This window comes from Zeus faber (genome assembly GCF_960531495.2).
Source record: "Zeus faber genome assembly, chromosome: 1".
NCBI classification, from domain to species: Eukaryota; Metazoa; Chordata; class Actinopteri; order Zeiformes; family Zeidae; genus Zeus; species Zeus faber.
The window spans coordinates 18,046,129-18,064,999 of record NC_137193.1 but is presented as its reverse complement, the minus strand read 5'-3'; the positions used below and the strand labels follow the sequence as shown (position 1 = coordinate 18,064,999).

Here is an 18,871-nt window from a genome sequence, read left to right as displayed (position 1 = left end):
AAACAGTCATTAATCTATTTTGAGAAAAAATGGGAAATTGGTCAATTTGTTTTTGTACTCTGACACCTTCCATTGCATACAACAAGTTTTATGAATCAGGACAAAAACAAAATTATCAGATTTTGTGAACACCAAAATGAATATAAATGCATGTTTCTTGTGTATTTGAAGGAGAGGATGGGTGAGGCTACACCTGCCAAGTTGAAGACCGTATAGACGCACACCACTGAGCTGACAATAAAAAAAAAATGGAACATTAAATCAAGCCGTGAAATGTGACGTTGGGCACGTAGAGCAACCATAGAGGCGATCCTAAGCTACTCGGGATGCCCGAAGAGTACAGTGGCCTTGGAGAAACCTCCCTGCTGTGAAAGGGACAACCCAAAGCAATACTATTTCTAGGGCTTTTAAAAAAACAGCTCTGGTCACAATAGCGTCCAATAGAGTTTTTTATTTGTAGCTTCAGGCAAAAAAGAACCGGTCGGTCGTCTGTCTGTGCGCACGCGCACACACACACACACACACACACACACACACACACACACACACCCTTAATTGATAGGCTTGATTCACACAGTGATACAGGAGAGAGGGAATAGTTACATTCACTACATAATCTCTTAATTGTTATTTTAGTAGATTGCAATGTTTTTGTAAAAACATTTAAGATTCCACATTCATGTTTCCATTCAAATGTAAAGGAAAATTTAAACAATGGGAGAAATGAGAAATAGAATGAAAAATAAAGTGGGAGTCGGGTTGAAGAAAATTAACTGTCTACCATCATTTTCATGTTAAAATTTTTAATGTCCGGTAGACAGGCGTGATGACACTATCATAAGTTTTGTTATACTACTGCCACTATTATAGTGGCATACAATGAACAAACAATTACATTATAATTTGCAATTATATGTTTAACAATTCATATTAAATATTAAATGACTCAAAAGACAGTATGTGGAGAAATGCTGTAATTCACTAAACACAAGCAATAAATCATTGTGGCGGTGGTACTAAACTGTTCACAGCTCAGGAGCCACATTCTCTGAACATACATTTCATGAAACAACACCAAACCACTATGCATTTTAAAATAAGTCTACAAGTAATATCTTACTAAGAAATAAAAAGCATGGTGCATGCAATAATTTCAATTTATAATTATTACTACCATATTATTATAACAGTGTTTTTATTACCATTGCAAGCACAAATGTAATATTGTACATAAATGATGTACAAGTGTATACGGGTAGACGGGAGACGGCAGACCGGAAATTACGTAGAGAAAGCAACATGTCTGCTGCGCCTGCAGTGGTAGATGCCGTGTTCTCTGGAATGTCGCACTTAAATGAAGTTAGATGGCTTAAACAAAAACCCTGGATTGATATAAAACTTGTTTTTCTACTTATTGATTGCATGGAGGCTGTTGTGGTGCTTGTAGCGTGGAAGCCGATGGAGGATTTCAAGACTGCGGTGCTCTCGCCTGTGAGTTTGTTGATAAGTTGCGGCTCCAGGATATTACTTATATACAGTAAAAATAAAATTAAATACAAATAATTAATAATAAAATTGCCAGCGTAAACCAGGTGATCAGCCATTGATCACTCAGTTAACAGATCACAACCACGAAAGAGATCTCTTTAGATGCGCTCTCCCTGAAAGCCGTCATAGAATACTGCAGACAAGTTATTGAAATACTCTTTCATGTTTATTTTATTTTAACTAACACTTTACAGAGCCGCAATTAGTCATTAAAGATGTGTGTCGAGTATCATTGCTTTAGGTTGTGGGACTTTTTTTTTTTTTTTTTTCTTCCCCTTAAACGTAATTATTTTTTTATTGCAGCCTTGGGATTTGAAAATTGCATTCTATTACATAGCGATGGCGGTTAGAATTTGATTCATCGTTCAGCCCCACAGACACCTCGCTTGAGACGAGAAACGTTACTGGCCGCCTGGGCTGCTCCCAGACACACTTCTCAGTTTGGCGACCGGGTATCAATGAAAGGACTGAAGCGGCCATCTGAAGATCAACTTCTAAATACCTGCACGTAAACACGCGACAGACACACTAGCGACCAAACACGCTGTTTACACACACCAGCTATTTTCAGGTACGCCTGTCAAGGAGAGTGAGTTGTGACTGAAGCATACCAGCGCGGTGTTAGTTGTGCTCACCGTGGCCTTCTGGCACAACTGATAGCCTGAAACGCTAACAGCTAGCTGACATGGATACCCTGTGAACCACCTAACCTGCCCACGACCCCCACCCAAGCCCTTCCTAACCCCTATGCTGGCTGACCTGAACGAGACCACGCCAAAAGGAGCAGCTGATGAAGCCCCTACCGCCCCGTAGTGTCAGACCGATCCAATATCCAAAATGCATTCAAGATTCAAGAGCTTTATTTGTCACATACATATACATACGATCATACATATATGCAGTGAAACGTCATGTGACGCATTCATGAGAATAGCTGGTTGGAAATGTAGGTGTCAAAGATAGCAGCCGTGGTAAGATCATTGACCAATCAGAGAGAAGGACACATACTACAATATTTACATTTTGCGTCTCAGACTTGAACAATTAAAGTCATAAAAAAAAAAACGTTCACTCTCAAAGAGAAGTCCAACTTCTTGTTGAAAGTCAGAGTAGGAAGCTTCACAGCAAACTTTTATGGCCTACTCGAGGACTTGAGAGTAGTCAAACTTTTAGTGCCATTCCCTAGGAGTGTTTCTCAGACGACACTGGAGCATACGCACGGGTGTTTTTCTGACTGTTTTCTTTATTTTCTTTAACCTTCATTTAAACAGGCAGATCAATGGGTAGCTTCCGTCAAAGGTGTGCTTGTGAGCACAGCAGTAGGCGAAGAGAAATATCATAAATGAGGGAGCAACGGTCTGAGCAGGAAAATAGAGCAGCGAAATCGTAAATTCTGCTCACAACTTGTCGAAAGCAACAGGTAGGTTTGTCGCTCTTTCATATCAGAGGGAGATGTTTTGAAGTGGAGGGATATATCAGACCGAGCTCCAAGCAGCAAACGACCCTTCCAACACTCAACACTAACGGAATCGCTTACCGCCTTATATTACTCCAGGTAACACCATCTCAGGCTGCTCCAGCTGTGTGTGTGTGTGTGTGTGTGTGTGTGTGTGTGTGTATGACCAGGGGATACCAACAGGTTCAGATCTGAGTTTTTGTTTGCACACAAGGTGGTTACTCGGGGTGTGTGTGTGTGTGTGTGTGTGTGTTTGTATGACCAGGGGATACCAACAGTTTCAGATCTGAGTTTTTGTTTGCACACAAGGTGGTAACTCGGTGTGTGTGTGTGTGTCTTGGCAATTACAGAGTGTGTCCTCTCATGCATTTAGCGTGTTTCACTACCGTGTGTTCATGTGTGTGTCTCTCTCACCACATGAAGTGTTGAGTGACTTCATCTAGGTCTCTCCCCTCTCTACCTGTCTGACTCCCTTCCATCTCTACCCCCCTGTCTCTGTCCATGCTTCCATCCCTCTACCTTTGTCTGTCTCTGTTTCTCTTTCAGTCTCTCCTTGTTTTTGTCCCTCTGTAGCCATCTCTCTCACTCTCCAAGTGAGAGAGATGGAGAAAAGATCACTCAAGTCACAGAACTTGCTTCATCAAAGCAGCATAAGCAGGACAGATAAGGGGTGGGGGGCTTACAGCTGCCGCTGTGTAGATTAGGATGAACGTTTCTCTCTCTCAAATTCTTTCCCCATTTTGTGTATGTCTGGGCTATTCCTTTAACTGCCGTTCCCAAACTAGATCGGCAACAAGCTTGAGCTTCTCACTAGGCGTTGGAGGTTTGAAATTCTATCACAACGGGGGAAAAAAAAAAAAACAGCAACTTGAGACCGTTGGGGCCAAGTGAAACAGAGGGACACACTGTAGAAAAAAGCCCATAGCTGAGTTTAGAATTTAAGAACCCCTATGTGGGTAGTCTCTCTCAAATCAGGGTGAGGATTCGGTCACATTTTTTTTATCGCTCAAGTGATATTCCCTGAATTGCGACGGAACAAAAAAATGAAGTAAATTTGTGGTAATGGGTTCTGACATCAACATCTTTTTATACAATTTCGGATGAGAAAGTGTTGCTATCGTTCCCTTCTCGAACCAGTTGTATTTGCGTCGATCCAAACTGCAGCTACAAATCTCAGATTTTCGTTTTTCTTTTCTCTACGATCCCCCCCCCCCAGAAAACAATGATTTAATTGCCTGAAATTGATTGAGAGGGGAAGAGAACGTAACAGCTGCTTAGGACTACAAACAACGCAGAGCTATAAATAAATCTGAGAAATGATCAAAGCCTCTTAGGAGAGGATGCTGGGATTCCTGTCTGTGTGTGTGTGTGTGTGTGTGTGTGTGTGTGTGTCCGAGGCTGAACAAACGTATAGAACGCCGTGTGCAGATGGTAACAGCAGGAGGCAGGTTAAAAGAGATAGAATCCACCCCCCACGGATATTCGCATGTGCGTGGGAAAGAGGTGGAGAGAAAGAAAAGAGAGAAGGAGGAACAAGCACAAGACTTGGAAAAGAAAACAATATGGGTTAGAAAGAGAGAGAATAACAGAGACAGGTAGAAGCAGAGAGAAGGCCGGTGGTACTCACTCCATCATGGAGGACGGGATGGAGCAGCAGTCCTGGATGGCGGTGAGCGGCGAGGTGAGGTGGGCCGTGTAGGACGCCTCCACCACCTGCTTGTTGCGGTTCACCACGTCAAGGTAACGGTTGAACTTCTCGCGGATCTTCTTCGCCAGCTGCGCGACACACAGAGACACATTTACAACCAGTACGACCCTGCTTGGGGTCGCAGATCGCCAGATTCTCTCCATCATACAGTGCTGCTGTATGATGGAGAGATATAACAAATGACCATTGTTATTCCTGACTTGTCTATCTTGTTGCTCTAACAATATAAATACATAATGGCAACCTACTCTGAATTATTGAAAAGTTTTTATGTCACCTTCTTAAAATGACAAATGTACATATCAAGAGGTTTATTCGTCACATACATATATGCAGTGAAATGTCTTAAATATATCCTAATTACTCCTAAACACCAACACACTGAAACAAACCCCATGTACGTACTATAGCTATATACAAAGCAACAATGCATGCAATTTATGTGGGTAATTTATGCCAATTAATGCTCTACATCAATCTCACACACCCCCATACTTAATATATGAACATTCGTTGTGGCAAATAATCCCCAGTGTACACATTTTCCATTGTGCATATTTGTATAGTACACCTGCCAACTTTAATTTGGGCTAAACAAGATCACGGCTGGCCAGGAGTCGTTCCTGGTCAGCCTCACTATCAGAAAAATGCAACACAGTGATGGATGTATGAGACTTACAGCGTCCGGCATGTACATTACCACGAAAAGTCTAACCTTGAAATGCAAAATTCTAGTTTTTATTTAAATAGAAAAAATAGAACGCTTTGAAGGGAATATAAAAAAAAAAATAAAAATACGCAAACGTCCTTCCAATAACCTTCATAGACAATACATAATTTCATCATTTATGATTCTTATCAATTTACAGATAGAATTGGCACTGAGCATTAATCATTCCAGCTATAATATTGATTTTGTAACAATTTTTTGTCTGAAGTATGCCTAATATTGGAACTTGTGTGCGAAACCAGAGCAATGTTATTTCAAACCCTTAGCCACTAAAGTACAGGACCCAGAACAATTCTTGCCTCCAGTCCTATGTTGGAGCAATCCCCGTTCTGCAAAATGAGTAATAATTTGTATTGCTCTCATGTACAGGAAAAATATAATCGAAAAATATCAGAATCAAAGTCTAGTTGGCATATTAGCAAGGCAACGCATTAACCATCCATTAAACAATCAGTTATATTTAATGTAATCACAATAACAGACTTTGGCCTTTATTTGGAATCTGCTCAATAACAAACAGGTGTGATTTTTGAACATCCTTAACTGACTGTTTTAGTGGCTCTCGAACACAGGAGGAGTTATTGGAAATCCAAGTTCTAGCCGGTGGAGTGAATTCTGTTTCAGGGTGCATATCCACTTTAAAATGCAAACAAGCTGTCAAGAGAAAATGTTGTTTCTCAACAAAGACACTGGGGCTAATTCAATCAGCAAGCACCTGGGGCCCTAACCTCAGGCACCTGGACAGGAATATATTACACCCTACTCTCCATATATATATTATCTTTTTTTTTTTTTATATATCTATACCTCCATCCCTCTTGCTTTCTCTCCCTCTCTCTCAAAGGGATGACGTTCTGGTTGAGCACATACATATCAGGTCTCATTTAACATGTTCCAGCCCCTTGGAGAGGGGAGGAACTAATAACCAGAACAGTGGCAACCCTTACAACAGGTTCCTGATGTCCTGTTCCATGCTCTCTGTAGCCAGGAACAAGAAGCCAGAAAAGACTAGGATGGATGAGGGATGTTCAACACAATTGAGATGCTTATTTTAGCTTCCAAGTTGTTGGTTTACTGCAAAAATGAAGATGCAATGGGTTAAATAAAATCCTACTGACATTGCATCACTCCAGGTAGTTTATACTGCACTACATAAACAGATGATTTGAAGAAGTTTAAAAAATAATGATCTTAAAAAGATGCATACTTCTAAGTTCATCTTCTAAATTAAATGGAAATGTTGTTAATTTGTAACTTTATAATGTAGTATATCAAGATGGGAGGGATAGCCAGGCCAATTGTGGCACACTTAATCATATTGCAGAACTGGTTGGACCGAGCCTTTTCTTACGAGAGGCACAAGGGCTCAACACAAACTGTTACTACGAAGCTGTCTGTGGGAAGTGAACCATGCAACAGTGGACTTTACATTGCAAAGCACTACCTTGGTCTTCATTTCTAATGAGGTGTGGGAACACCTGATAAACTGGAAGGGCAACTGAGAAACCGTTCATAAAGAGAGAAATCCTCACACAGCTGAAAATAATGTAAGACACTGTGAGAGTCAGCCGGTTAGCTGTGGTCTTAACAGCACAGAAGAAAGTACTGTTTTCCCAGTAACTGGACCCCCTTTGTTTGCATCCCACAATTACCGTTGCCTGCAAAGGTGGTGCGTTTGAGGCCAGAAACTGAGAAATGTACCACCACCAATTGACGGCCTGTACGACTAATCGGCCAGCAGCTTTTCCTATTAGGGTTTAATAGGGTCCCAAGGCATAGCCCGGAATTATTACTACCACAAGAAATACACATGCACGCACACACAAGCCTTCAAAAAGGCAATGAATAACATTTTAATGTGCAAATTCAACAGAAACCCTAAGTTAAACACCGTCCCACATGGGTGTGCGCACACAAACACAAACACAAGACTGAGCCACATGGCAACAAGCTTAAGCAGATTTTGAATTAAAATAGAGAAAAATGGGCCACTGTTCAACTAAGAAGTGTAGATTCATAGCCAGAGTCCTAGGGGGAAAAAAAAAAAAGAGTAAGTGAAGCCAAATGAGACAGCAAGTGAGGCCAAATGTTACCAGAATGTCTTCAGAGAAGCAAGTCACAGCTTAAGTTACAGACTGCCACGGTGCAGCCAAAGCCACCTATTCTAACCTTCCCTCCACAAATTAACCACACTCTCCAAAAGACAGGGCAAACTGCTCAGCCACCCAAACCGCTCCCATGGCTTGGGGAAAGCAGTTGGGGGTTGGCTTGAGCCGCAGGACTGGGATGGATGGAGCCGGTGCTTCCTGGAGTCTCATTTGACTCCTGAGAAGGTTTAGGCCAACATCCACAGACCACATTCACAGCGGTGCCTTGGTTAAAGGCTGGGCCCCGGACTGCAGTGTAAGGAAAAGGCTATGCGGACCGTTGAGAGACAGAAATCGGTTTTGTGGAACGATAAAAAAAAAAAGAATGGTGCAGACGTGATCAGTGTGCCAGATTCAATCAACGCATGTTGCATTGCGCCGGTGAAGGGGCCAAAATTAGCGGGTCGACCCAGGTGTCCTGTTCACATCAGAGCCGATAAAAACCTGCCTATTGCTGGGTCATTTTACCTGGGACTAAAAACCCGGGTTTCTCCTTTCCCGCTGATGACAAATGCCGGATGTTACCGGATTTTCGGTGCAGTGGGAAAGGGGTATAAATGTGATGATTGACTCCAGTAAAACCGCTTGCAGGCAAGCCTCACACCTAGCTTGAGTGCAAAGAGAAGAAATATTGCTGTGAAAATTTCTGAATTTTCCATTATGGTCATTTTCAATTATATAAGAATCCCAACAAACAAAACAAAGCCTTGAATATCCAATGCATATATCCAATATAGTATATCAAATTATCATTCTCTGAGCCCAAATATCTTCTAGCCATCTTCTACCCCTACTTCATATTACAGGTCAAAAAAGAGAGGGAACATTCCTGTTGATGTTTCTGGAAATTTCCGCACACGCAGGAATGTGCTGCCGTTCCAGGGACAGTATCAATACAGGCTGCATGTTTGCAAGGTTGTTTCCCTCTTGTGTCCAACAAATTCTTATCTAATCAGTGTCTGAGTGGGCTCTTCATACAACAAGCCCCTCATCATCTCTGCTCCCTGATTCTGCAGGAGATAAAGCCGCAATTAGGGAGTTCTCAAACCCTGCAGCAGCTCAAAAAGACAGCAAGCGCCCAAGGAGAAGAGCTAATATCTGTAAGGAAAACAATGGCTGTAAGGAAAACAAACTCTGCGTCAGGAGAGGAGCCGGAGCGATAATAAGGAGCAGCAATGATGCAGAGTTATGACACAAGAAAATGCACTTGAGGTTTTTAATGCTTGTTCCAAGATGGCAATTTCAAAAGGGAACTCTCAGTCAGTCAGTCAGACAGTCAGTCAGTCAGTCAGTCAGTCAGACTCTCTCTCTCTCTCTCTCTCTCTCATAAGTGCCACAAGTTTGACCGTGGGATCCACACGTTCCTCTGCGTTACCGAACAATGGGTGGATGAAAATACTTTCTATGTGCAGACATCTCACAGAGACAGATGTATTACTGCGGAGAGACAGGGCAATAAGTTGTTCTCATCCTCGTGATAGGTTTTGCGTACGTCACAAGGTGTCGTTTAGATTTGGCTTTGTTGTGGAAGTAAGGCCACATGCCACAGTGCTTCATAACGCAGAAGAGGCAGCAAATCGCTGCCAGGCCAATTGAGCCGACTCTGGAATTGCAAATATCTGCGAGGCAAGAGATGTATCGCAGACACAGACAAACAAACAAAAATCGGAAATTCAACAAACACCAACCTGTCTGCTCTTGCTGGTGGCTGTTTACCATTTTGGTGTTTACTCTCACCCTTCCAAGATCTCACACACACACACACACACACACACACACAGACACACACACACAGACACACACACACACACACACACCCTAGCCAACAGAAACTGTGACAACTAGGCCACAGTAGATGCCAGAACTTTAATTAGTTAGTGCAGCGAAAAGAAGTGCAATATTACCCCCCGACAATTTATTCCCTGGACCGAATGTAGTACGATTTCTCCCCTATCTAACTCTGGAGCCATGTTCTGCTACTGTGAAGCAGAAGAAACTTAGTGTGTGTAGGTGTGTGTGTGTGTGTGTGTGTGTGTCTGTCTGTCTTTGCAGCAAAAGGATGGAAAAAAAACAAACAGAACTTCAAAGCCAATGGGACAGCAGCTGCAGAATTTTAATAAACCCTTTTTCCTCTCTGATGGATGCTGTGCGTGTGTGTGTGTGTGTGTGTGTGTGTGTGTGTGTGTGTGTGTATAGTTGATCAACTGACAAATGCACAAACACACTGCTACATCCACTCACCCACCCATCCACTAACCAAAGACCACCACACAGACACATACACACACACACACCAGCTCTTGTTACTCACCTGCTGCACCTCTGTTTCCCCGTTTGATGTCTTCTCTGTGTACACAAACGAGCTGAAAATCCTCTGTAGAGAAAAACAGAGAGAAGAAGAAGTTTCATTAATCAATAAGGAAAATATCTGAATTATGTAACTTCATTATTCATTACCACAGTTATAATTGTTTATTACGACTTTCAGGTGGGTCCAAGGGTTGTTGGGAAAAGATCATTTTAAATACTACTTTTGATTTTTAATGACCATACGGAATAAACAATTCCTTGAACAGAAACGCATGCTTCCAGAGGCCAAGGTTTGGACACAGTGGGATTCAACATGTATTCCAGATGTGTACCCTTTAGGACTACGGTTGCAGCTGTACTGTTCTTGGTGGGCCAGTTTCCTTGCTTAGGGGTTGGTGCGTCATATTCACAATATTTCAGTTTTCGAACAGAGAATATATCAATAAGTCTAATATAATTTTTATGACGGTGAAAAAAAAATCACTTCAACTTCACCCCGAGGTGAAGAATCCAGCCGCAGGACGACCTGAGACAATAAAAATGCGCTGCTTTGAATGTATTTCTTTTCAAAGAATTTGGGCATGTAATAGTCACAGTTGTTGGCAAGGTGTACACTTCTACTAAAAGTAGACCATTTATCTAGAGTCACAATACAGTAGTTGTGCAAATTGGATGATACAGCTGTAATGACCACATGTCTCTGCCCACACAAACCTGACTCGACACCGAAATTAAAGAAGGTAACTATCTGCAGGGTCTCTCAAGTGACAGGTCTCATATACAACTATGATTCCTTCCATGCAAGTGCAATATTTCCCAACTGCCAAAGACAAATGTATTGAGCCACAAGGCAGTTGGGATTGCACAATATTCTCTGTATATTACACTTGCCAAAGCCAGCTAATGATTTAGTGTAACTCTATACCGAAGAGTCAAGTGGTTGACGAAACCCTTATTAAATTCAACTTAAACATAATATCTGATTAAAAAGAAAAAATCACTATGAAGAAATGGAAGGGTGATATAACTGAGGACTAAGACAAACATTTAGTCTTGTCGATTAGGCCAAATAAAAAACAAATTGTGCATGAAAGATGAACGCAATCTCTATATTGACTAACTTGAAAGGTTTTAGTCCTGCCCATTGAGCTGAGCTTACTTTACATGAACCTTTTTTCAAATCTCACCTGTAGTTAGCGAAAGAGAGCATGTGCCGTGTTCAAGTTTGTCGACAAAATGTTCAGAGTGATTTCGGATTCTGGTCCATTTTAGAGTTATGGAACGAAATAAGACACTGGCTTTCTGGTGGTTGGTCCCCACAAAGCACAAGTAGTAGTAAAACATTCCCATTAGCCAGATTTATAAAGTGAGATGAAAATTTCCCATAAGGGTTTGTGATCGACATTATGAGCTTCATTAGAAACCCAACATTTTGCAACAGGGTTGCATCATGACAGAAGTGGTGCAGAGGTACACTACGCTGCAGAGGGTGGTGCGTTCAGCCGAACGTACCTCTGGAACTACCCTCCCCCCGCCCTGCAGGACTTATACACCAGGAGGTGTAGTAGCAGAGCCCGCAGGATCATGAAGGATTCTCACCACCCCAACAACGGACTTTTCCAGCTGCTGCGATCGGGCAAGCGCCTCCACAGTCACACAGCGAGGACAGAGAGACTGAGGCAGAGTTTCTTCCCGCAAGCCATAAGGACTGTCAATGCTGACCTCACCAGGGGTCCTCACTGAGACCCTCACATAGGTCCCACTGCCTTACCGTATGTTGCATACTGTACTACATTCTGTGCTGTTACTGTATTGCTGTGCCAGACTGTTGTATACTGTACTGTATATCTCAACACATGCCACTTTACTGCACATATCTGTATATACATAGTCTATTCTACTCATATTTCTATTTTGTAATCCCACTCAGTATATTACATTTTTAATCTTATTTTATTGTATTTTCCTCCTGAATTATGTTCTTTTGGAATCAGTAAGTTTAGTTAGTTTAGTTAGTTAATTAGTTAGCTATTGCATCAGTTCATACTTATTGTGCATAATCTCATTGAGTGACATTGACATTAAATGACATTTCAACGCCTATATGTATTCTCGTATGTATAAGTATGTGATCAATAAATCCCATAGAAATCCCCAGAAAAACACGCTACTGAATATACAACACACTTGAATACACACCAAGTAGTACAAACAAAGCTAAACTAATGTTTGCTTTCTCTCAGTTTTTTCAATGCATGCCTCCACACTACTTAAAAAGACCATGGTTCCAGACTGCACTCACTTCCCCCTGCATGTCCACGCCTATTGTCGGACGCATTCCAAAGGGTTAAGAGAGCCCTAAACCCACCACTTCCAGCTAACGCGGAGTTCACCCGCTATAGTCTGTTGGCGGGTTGTCATGGCAACACCCTCCTGCATTCAGTGAAGCTATCCAAAACAAAAGACAAAACATTAATTCATGTGAGAGCTCATACATCCAAGGAGGGACCACACGTCACGCCAAGATGGCCTCGGAAACACTGAACTGAAAAACCTGAGTTGTTGGGGAAGTTTAACCGAATTTAACAACTTTGGTGACTCAGATTGTGGGAATTAGAAATCAGTGAAAGGAATTCAAATGTGAACAGAGAAACAGTGTGACTTGTCATAACAGGCAGCTTGAGAATCGGAATAAATTTCAGTTTAAAAAAATGATCGAAATGCGTGTGTCAAATAAACACAGAAAGTACGCAACTTGAAATACCAGTGCCTTAGCAGTGATTAAAAAAAAAAAAAAACAGAAGAGAGATACATTTGGAAAAACTGCTTATGAAACAGAATTAGATTTAAAATAAATAAATAAATAAAAGAAACCAATAACAAGCACGTGCATATCACATAATGAGAAAACCCAAGTTTGATCTAATGAGAGAGGGAAGTCCCACACCTGATTAGCCATAGCTTAGCCGCCCCCCATCCCCCGCCCAGTGCTTGTTGAGTGTTTGTTGTTGGAGCTACTCTGAGGTTTTCACAGCTCCGGGGCCAGTCGGGGAGGAATGCCTGGCCGAGAAACCTGAGACGCCTGAGGCGGCCTGGGCCACCGTGCCGAGTGGCCTCTCATGACCCATAATCTCACATATGCAGACACACACCATACAGAGCGGTGCCGACACATCTGACCCCCCTCTCAACCTTCCACAACTGCTTACCTTTACAAACTGTGTATAGTCAAACTAACCAGTTCCTGCACATAAATGCAGATGACCTTGAAACGCAGTCAATGATTTTCTTATCGGTAAGTTACTATTGCTTAACAAGTTCACATCGTTATAAAAGGCATTTTTTATAAACTGAATGACTAACTGTAGAATTGTGGTTCCATGAGGAATAGATCTCACGAAACAGTAAAACCCAGCACATTCCCCTCGCAGTGCTTAGGGACCTCCCTAATAGCTATACTTGTTTTCCACAAAACAGCCATCTAATGCTTAGGGGCGGCTGTTTGAACGCAGACCTTGAAGGAATGCGGCCGGACCCCTTGTGTCCCCTGATCACAGAGCTGGGCTTTAGTGCCATTAGGCCAGTTATTAAATCCGTCCACCTCTGGGTTAATCCTGACCACAGATGAGTGGCTCACAGGAATGGCTGACCTCTCAGCCACATGCCCTCGGTGTATGGCTATTAAGACAGATACAAAATCTGTTTCCTTTGCATCCTGTGTAAGATGGGGCTGTGAAGCCATTACGCTGCCAATGTTAATGGTCAAAATCTCCCAACGGCAAGAAGTCTGAATTAACCTCATATCGAAGAATATGAAGAGCGCTGAGCCTTACTATTTGTGGCAGCGGAACAGATGTACAAGAAAAGCAAGTATTTGCCAGCGCTTGCTGATCTTGGGAATGACTTGTCCACCCCTCTCTTTGCCCCATGTATAAAGCATCCATCGAATAATGACATTTACAATCAAATGAGTAAGCACTGCCACAAAAAATAACTTTTTCAATCAATTACAATGTTTTTCTCAGTAGCCTATTTTGAATCACGAACACGTATAGAATCATCAATCCACAGAGAGACTGGAGTGGAAATAGACATGGCAACCAATTAACTGAGCCTCCTTCTTGGGCTCTTGAGTCCGGCTCTCAGGGGAATGTAGAAAACCACCCCAAGAGCCTCTTGTCCCGTTTTAAACCGACTCCCAACTTCTCAATGGAACAATGAAAATAAATCCAGATTGATGACCAACAACACTAGCGGCAAGAATGAGACGGCCAAATCCCTCCATGGCTGTGTGGGTACGGACGGATGTCTGGGCGGATAAAGAGAAACAAAGATGGAAGGAGGGAGACCGGAGAGAAATTACAATGGGAATGAGTGGAAGTGGCGGAGGAGAAAGACTGAGGGATGGAACAGAGAGAGGGAAAGAGAGTGTGGCAGACTGCAGCGGCTGGAGAGAAGAGGGAGTAAGCCTATTAACAATTCAGCCATCTTCAAAGGCCAGAGTGGAGCTGGGAGCCACAGTAATTTTGGGATCTGACTGGAGAGCAACACACACACACACACACACACACACACACACACACACACACACACACACACACACACACACACACACACACACACACACACACACACACACACACACACACACACACACCTTAGGGCCTGCTGATCAGTGCAGGCTTATCTGTGAGTATTTGAGAGTATCCCTCTGTGTGGGTACCACACGTTAGCAAGCCTTAGTCTGTGCGTGTGTGTTCAGGCCTATAGCTAATTTAGTGCATGTGATGTCTGTACTACTGTGATTGTGACCGTTTGTGTACAACAGAATGTGGAATATAATTGTGTGCATGTATGTCAGCAAGGGCTGCTCAATCGACTATGGTAGGGAAGCTGTGTGTGTGCGTGTGGGGGTGCGTACATATTTGCTAGCTCCTGGGGATTTGAGACTTGTTTCCATACAACCAATTGATATAAAAAATAAAATAAAGAAAAGGCCGAAGGCACACAGGACATCAAACTGATGCTTCCGCCGTGCTGCAGGTACGCTGCTCCCTTCGTCCCTCCTGCCTGCACTATATTATTTTATTCCCCACAAACCTTTTTCCTCGCTTCTCTCTAACCCCGCACCCCATCCTCCGCTATCCACCCCACCCCCCCCTCGCTCAGTGCACTACAAAGGGGTTGGAGCCGGGCATGAGGCATCCGACTTCCACCTCTGATGTGTGTGTGTGTGTGTGTGTGTGTTTTATTCAGACCCTGTCATGTCTCCATCCCTAACCTCTCCCTCCCATCGCCAATATATTTTTTTTTTCTGGGGACTACAAAGCACTTAGAAAGCATGCACCTGGGAGAGAGCACGAGAGAGAGAGAGAGAGAAACAGAGAAAGAGAGCTGGAGAGAGAACACAGTATCTGGTTTTATTGTTGTTTGTTTTGTTTTTTGCATCTCCACAAAACACAAAAAAATATGTTTACTGCTCAATGAAAAAAGTCACCCGTTATACATGGAATAATCAAGTTAGAACTATGACCTTCCATTACTTTGGGGGACAGTTGAACAATTCGGTCATACAGCTTGCAATGTATTTACTATTTGATGTTAAGGCCAGGATGCCATGTTTTATTGCTCTTGGCTTAAAAATTGCAGAGGCCCAGATGTTTGTTTGTTATGGTTTAAAATGTGTTTGTTCCTAAAGTAAATGCCAAAATACATTGGATATTCAGGAGTTCTCTGTGCTAGAACAAATGCGACCATGTTTCACAAGTGGTAATTTGAGTTTGTAGGGGATAATGCAAGGGGAACTTTCCCAGAAGCCCTTATAGGGGACCTATTATGGTCCTTTTCAAAAAGTTAATATAGGTCTCTGAGGTCCCCCAAACATGTTTAAGATTTTTTTTTTGCTGAAAATACCACTCATATTATGCATACTAGCCATTGTGGCATGCCTCTATAACATAGCGTTCCAAAACTGGCTGTTTCAGTGTGCGTAGCTTTAAATATAAATAAGCAGCCTGCCCCTAGTTCTGAGCCAGTGGGGTTTGAGCTTTCCTCTGGGCTCCGTTTACTCTGCAAACTTTCACTGATTTCACCTCATCAGTTCACTAAAATCTGTTTCTGAACAAATTTGAGGGGAGAAATAAGCAATCCAGTTGCTGAATCTTCACTCATATTCGATTGAGAAGGCCTCATTTAAAAGTTTGTTCCGACTTTTGTTGCCGTTCTAAAACTTGTGGAAGAACACGGGCACAGCACCGCGACGCTCCGGGACTCGGGCGTGGGGATTTTTTGTTTCATGTAAACGCCGGAAAACAAAATAAATTAAAGTAATTAAATAAATAAATCTACAATAAAAACACTATTTTAATTGGTTTTGTTTGGAGAAACGCACAGCGGAGGGGATGGAGCTGATGACCATATAAAGAAACCCGTGACGAGCTGACGTCAGCTCGTGCAGAGAGGAGAAAAAACCTTTGAAACCCGAGCGTTCAGAACGGTCGGAAGCCTGAGTGTTCTGCTCACAGCGATTACTTTGTCATTAGTTTACCTCATTGTTTGACATTTTGGCCACGTCTAATATGAACATCCGTCATTTTAACATTAAATATATGTTAAAATGACATATATTAGACATATATAGAAATAGATAACAGAAAATAAGGAAAAGCATAATAGGTCCCATAATTTTTTTTAATATAACATAGTAGGCTAACGGTTGACTCCCCTCTGTACGAACAAAGAGCAGTGGCCATCTTGAGTAAACCAAAGCAAAACAGAATACTAAAAACAGAACAAAATAAGAAGTGGAGGGTGGTAGTACAGCACCAGGTAGGGCAAGTCCTGATCTCCGAACATCACATTAGCAGTCACGGTGGCGCAGTGCATTGCACTGCTGCCTCACAGCAAGAAGGTCCTGGGTTCGATTCCCGCCTGGGGCGCTGTTGGCACCGTGCTCCGGCGGGTTATCTTCCAAAAACAGGAGCCTTTCTGTGTGGAGTTTGCATGTTCTCCCCGTGTTCACATGGGGTTTCCTCCACCTCACGTCAGTAAAGACCCCCACCAAAAACATGCACCCATCATCGTCTGACCAGCGATGGACACTTATCACCAGGTCCCCGGGCGCGTCCACGTATGCTGCCCACTGCTCCTGGCTGTGCCCCCGGAGGAAGGACAAGCCAGGATGGGTCAAAAGCAGAGGAGCCATTTCACCGGCCACCATCAAGCATGTGCATGTGTGTGTGTGTGCAAGCATGTGTTGTGGAGTGTCGTGTGACGATTAAAGACTGTTTCTGTTTCTGTTTCGCGTAGAAGCCAAAACCTCGGCTAATTGAACTAGTCTCAGGCCGTTGCAGCGCAGGTCGGCTCATTAGATGAGCAGCTGTCTGCAAACACGCCGACCACTTGCTGCTCCGTTTAAGGAGGCACTGGGGGTCATTTTCATTTGATTGCAGCTCACCAACGGATAAACTGAAGCAAGGGCCCTCCACCCCCTGCACACATGCTGCATGTTACCGTATGTGTGCGAGGCTTTGAACACTGTGTTCTTTTCTCATTAACTTTGCTGTATTTCTTAAAATTCTATATTTAAATGTAAATCTTTAAATTCAATATTATTAAGCTGGATTCCAAAACACACACATTTTGTTTATGTACTGTATGTTTTGTTTTTGTATTTAAGGCAACATCAACACACAACTCTGATAGTAATTTGTCTGAAGAGCACATCAGCACAAACCGTTCAACCTTCTGTTTACTGCGGAGCGCAAATCCAAAAATACATTAAGGTGCTTCAAACAGAAGTAAAAACACCTCCACCTTGAGAACAAATGCTCATCGCACTATGCTTCCTGAAAAACAACAAAAAATTGAATTGGCAAACGAGTGGCTTTTGGAATGCTCGACATAATGAAAGACCCCCTTTCTGTACCCACGTCACTTTGTTAAGGCTGCTGTACAGAAAACAAAAAGATTTTCTTCACCACTTCTCCACCACACTTACACACCAGCGTGATCAATGGTCACTTTAAAGAAAGCAATACCGGACCAAAGCATTCACCAGAAATGTGGTGGGGAAAAAAGAAAAATGGGATGGATAGCAAGGCTAAACCTAGTAATAAAGGCAATTCAGGGGCCCTGATCCAAGTGGAGGAACAGAAAAAGAGGGCTGGCAGTCTCAGCCGGTTTCCAGGGGAACCAGTTTTATGGCATTGACTGAAGACAGCCATATCAAGCCTTTTTCAAGGCCCCTCGGACCAAAAGAAAAAAAAAAAAAAAAAAAAGGCCAGTCTCACACTCACCGCATATGATTGCTTTTCAATATGGAACAACGTAAAAATGCAACCAACCCAACGATGGGTTAAAGGTTTTTGTTTTTTTCTGGCGGTGCAGTGAAATTTTCGACCGTCTCAACTCACAAGTGGGGACGGAGCCCTAAAAACAGGGCACGTTCAATGGTTCTTACTAAAAGAAAAAATAATAATAATAATAAATAATAAAGGGGGGGAATTATTTTAACAAACACAACTTAATTTCTCTTTTTGGGCCAGGGGCTCTTTATTAAATGACCCCCAAAATACAACCCTACACCCAGCAGTTGCTTGCACATAGGCCAAGAACACACAAAGACCTCCTTAAAATTTGTGCGAAAAGCAAGTAGGGCCACAGCGGACCTGATCAGTACCAACTGCGACCAGGTGTATATTAGATTGATTCCCTGGGGAGGAAGAGTGTGACACATTGGTAATTGATAGTACCCCACCAACACCCAACCCCCCTCCAGACAGTCCCAATGTGTGAGCTACCAAGATTGGGGAGAGAGAGAGAGTGTGTGTGTGTGTGTGTGTGTGTGTGTGTTCTATACTTTTGGGGAGGTCTGATCAGGTCCTCTGGTATACTGTCCACTCTGTCACCCCCCCGCCCCCAAGTAGAATGGCGATGGGGGTGGGGTGGAGTGGCAAGGGGCCTGTGTGGAA

General features: G+C 42.8%; 1 protein-coding gene across 2 annotated transcripts in view; it reads right to left on the bottom strand.

The window, feature by feature from the left end:
• cachd1 (cache domain containing 1) overlaps positions 1 to 18,871 on the bottom strand; it is a gene marked incomplete at its 3' end in the record, with an annotated part of 87,505 nt that overhangs the window by 47,113 nt on the left and 21,521 nt on the right. For both annotated transcript variants that reach the window (XM_080016689.1, XM_080016690.1), the window contains exons 2-3: positions 9,901 to 9,963; positions 4,632 to 4,780 (exon numbers count right to left, since the gene is read on the bottom strand). In XM_080016689.1, coding sequence (XP_079872815.1) covers positions 4,632 to 4,780; positions 9,901 to 9,963 — 212 coding nt within the window. The remainder of the gene's footprint in view (positions 1 to 4,631; positions 4,781 to 9,900; positions 9,964 to 18,871) is intronic.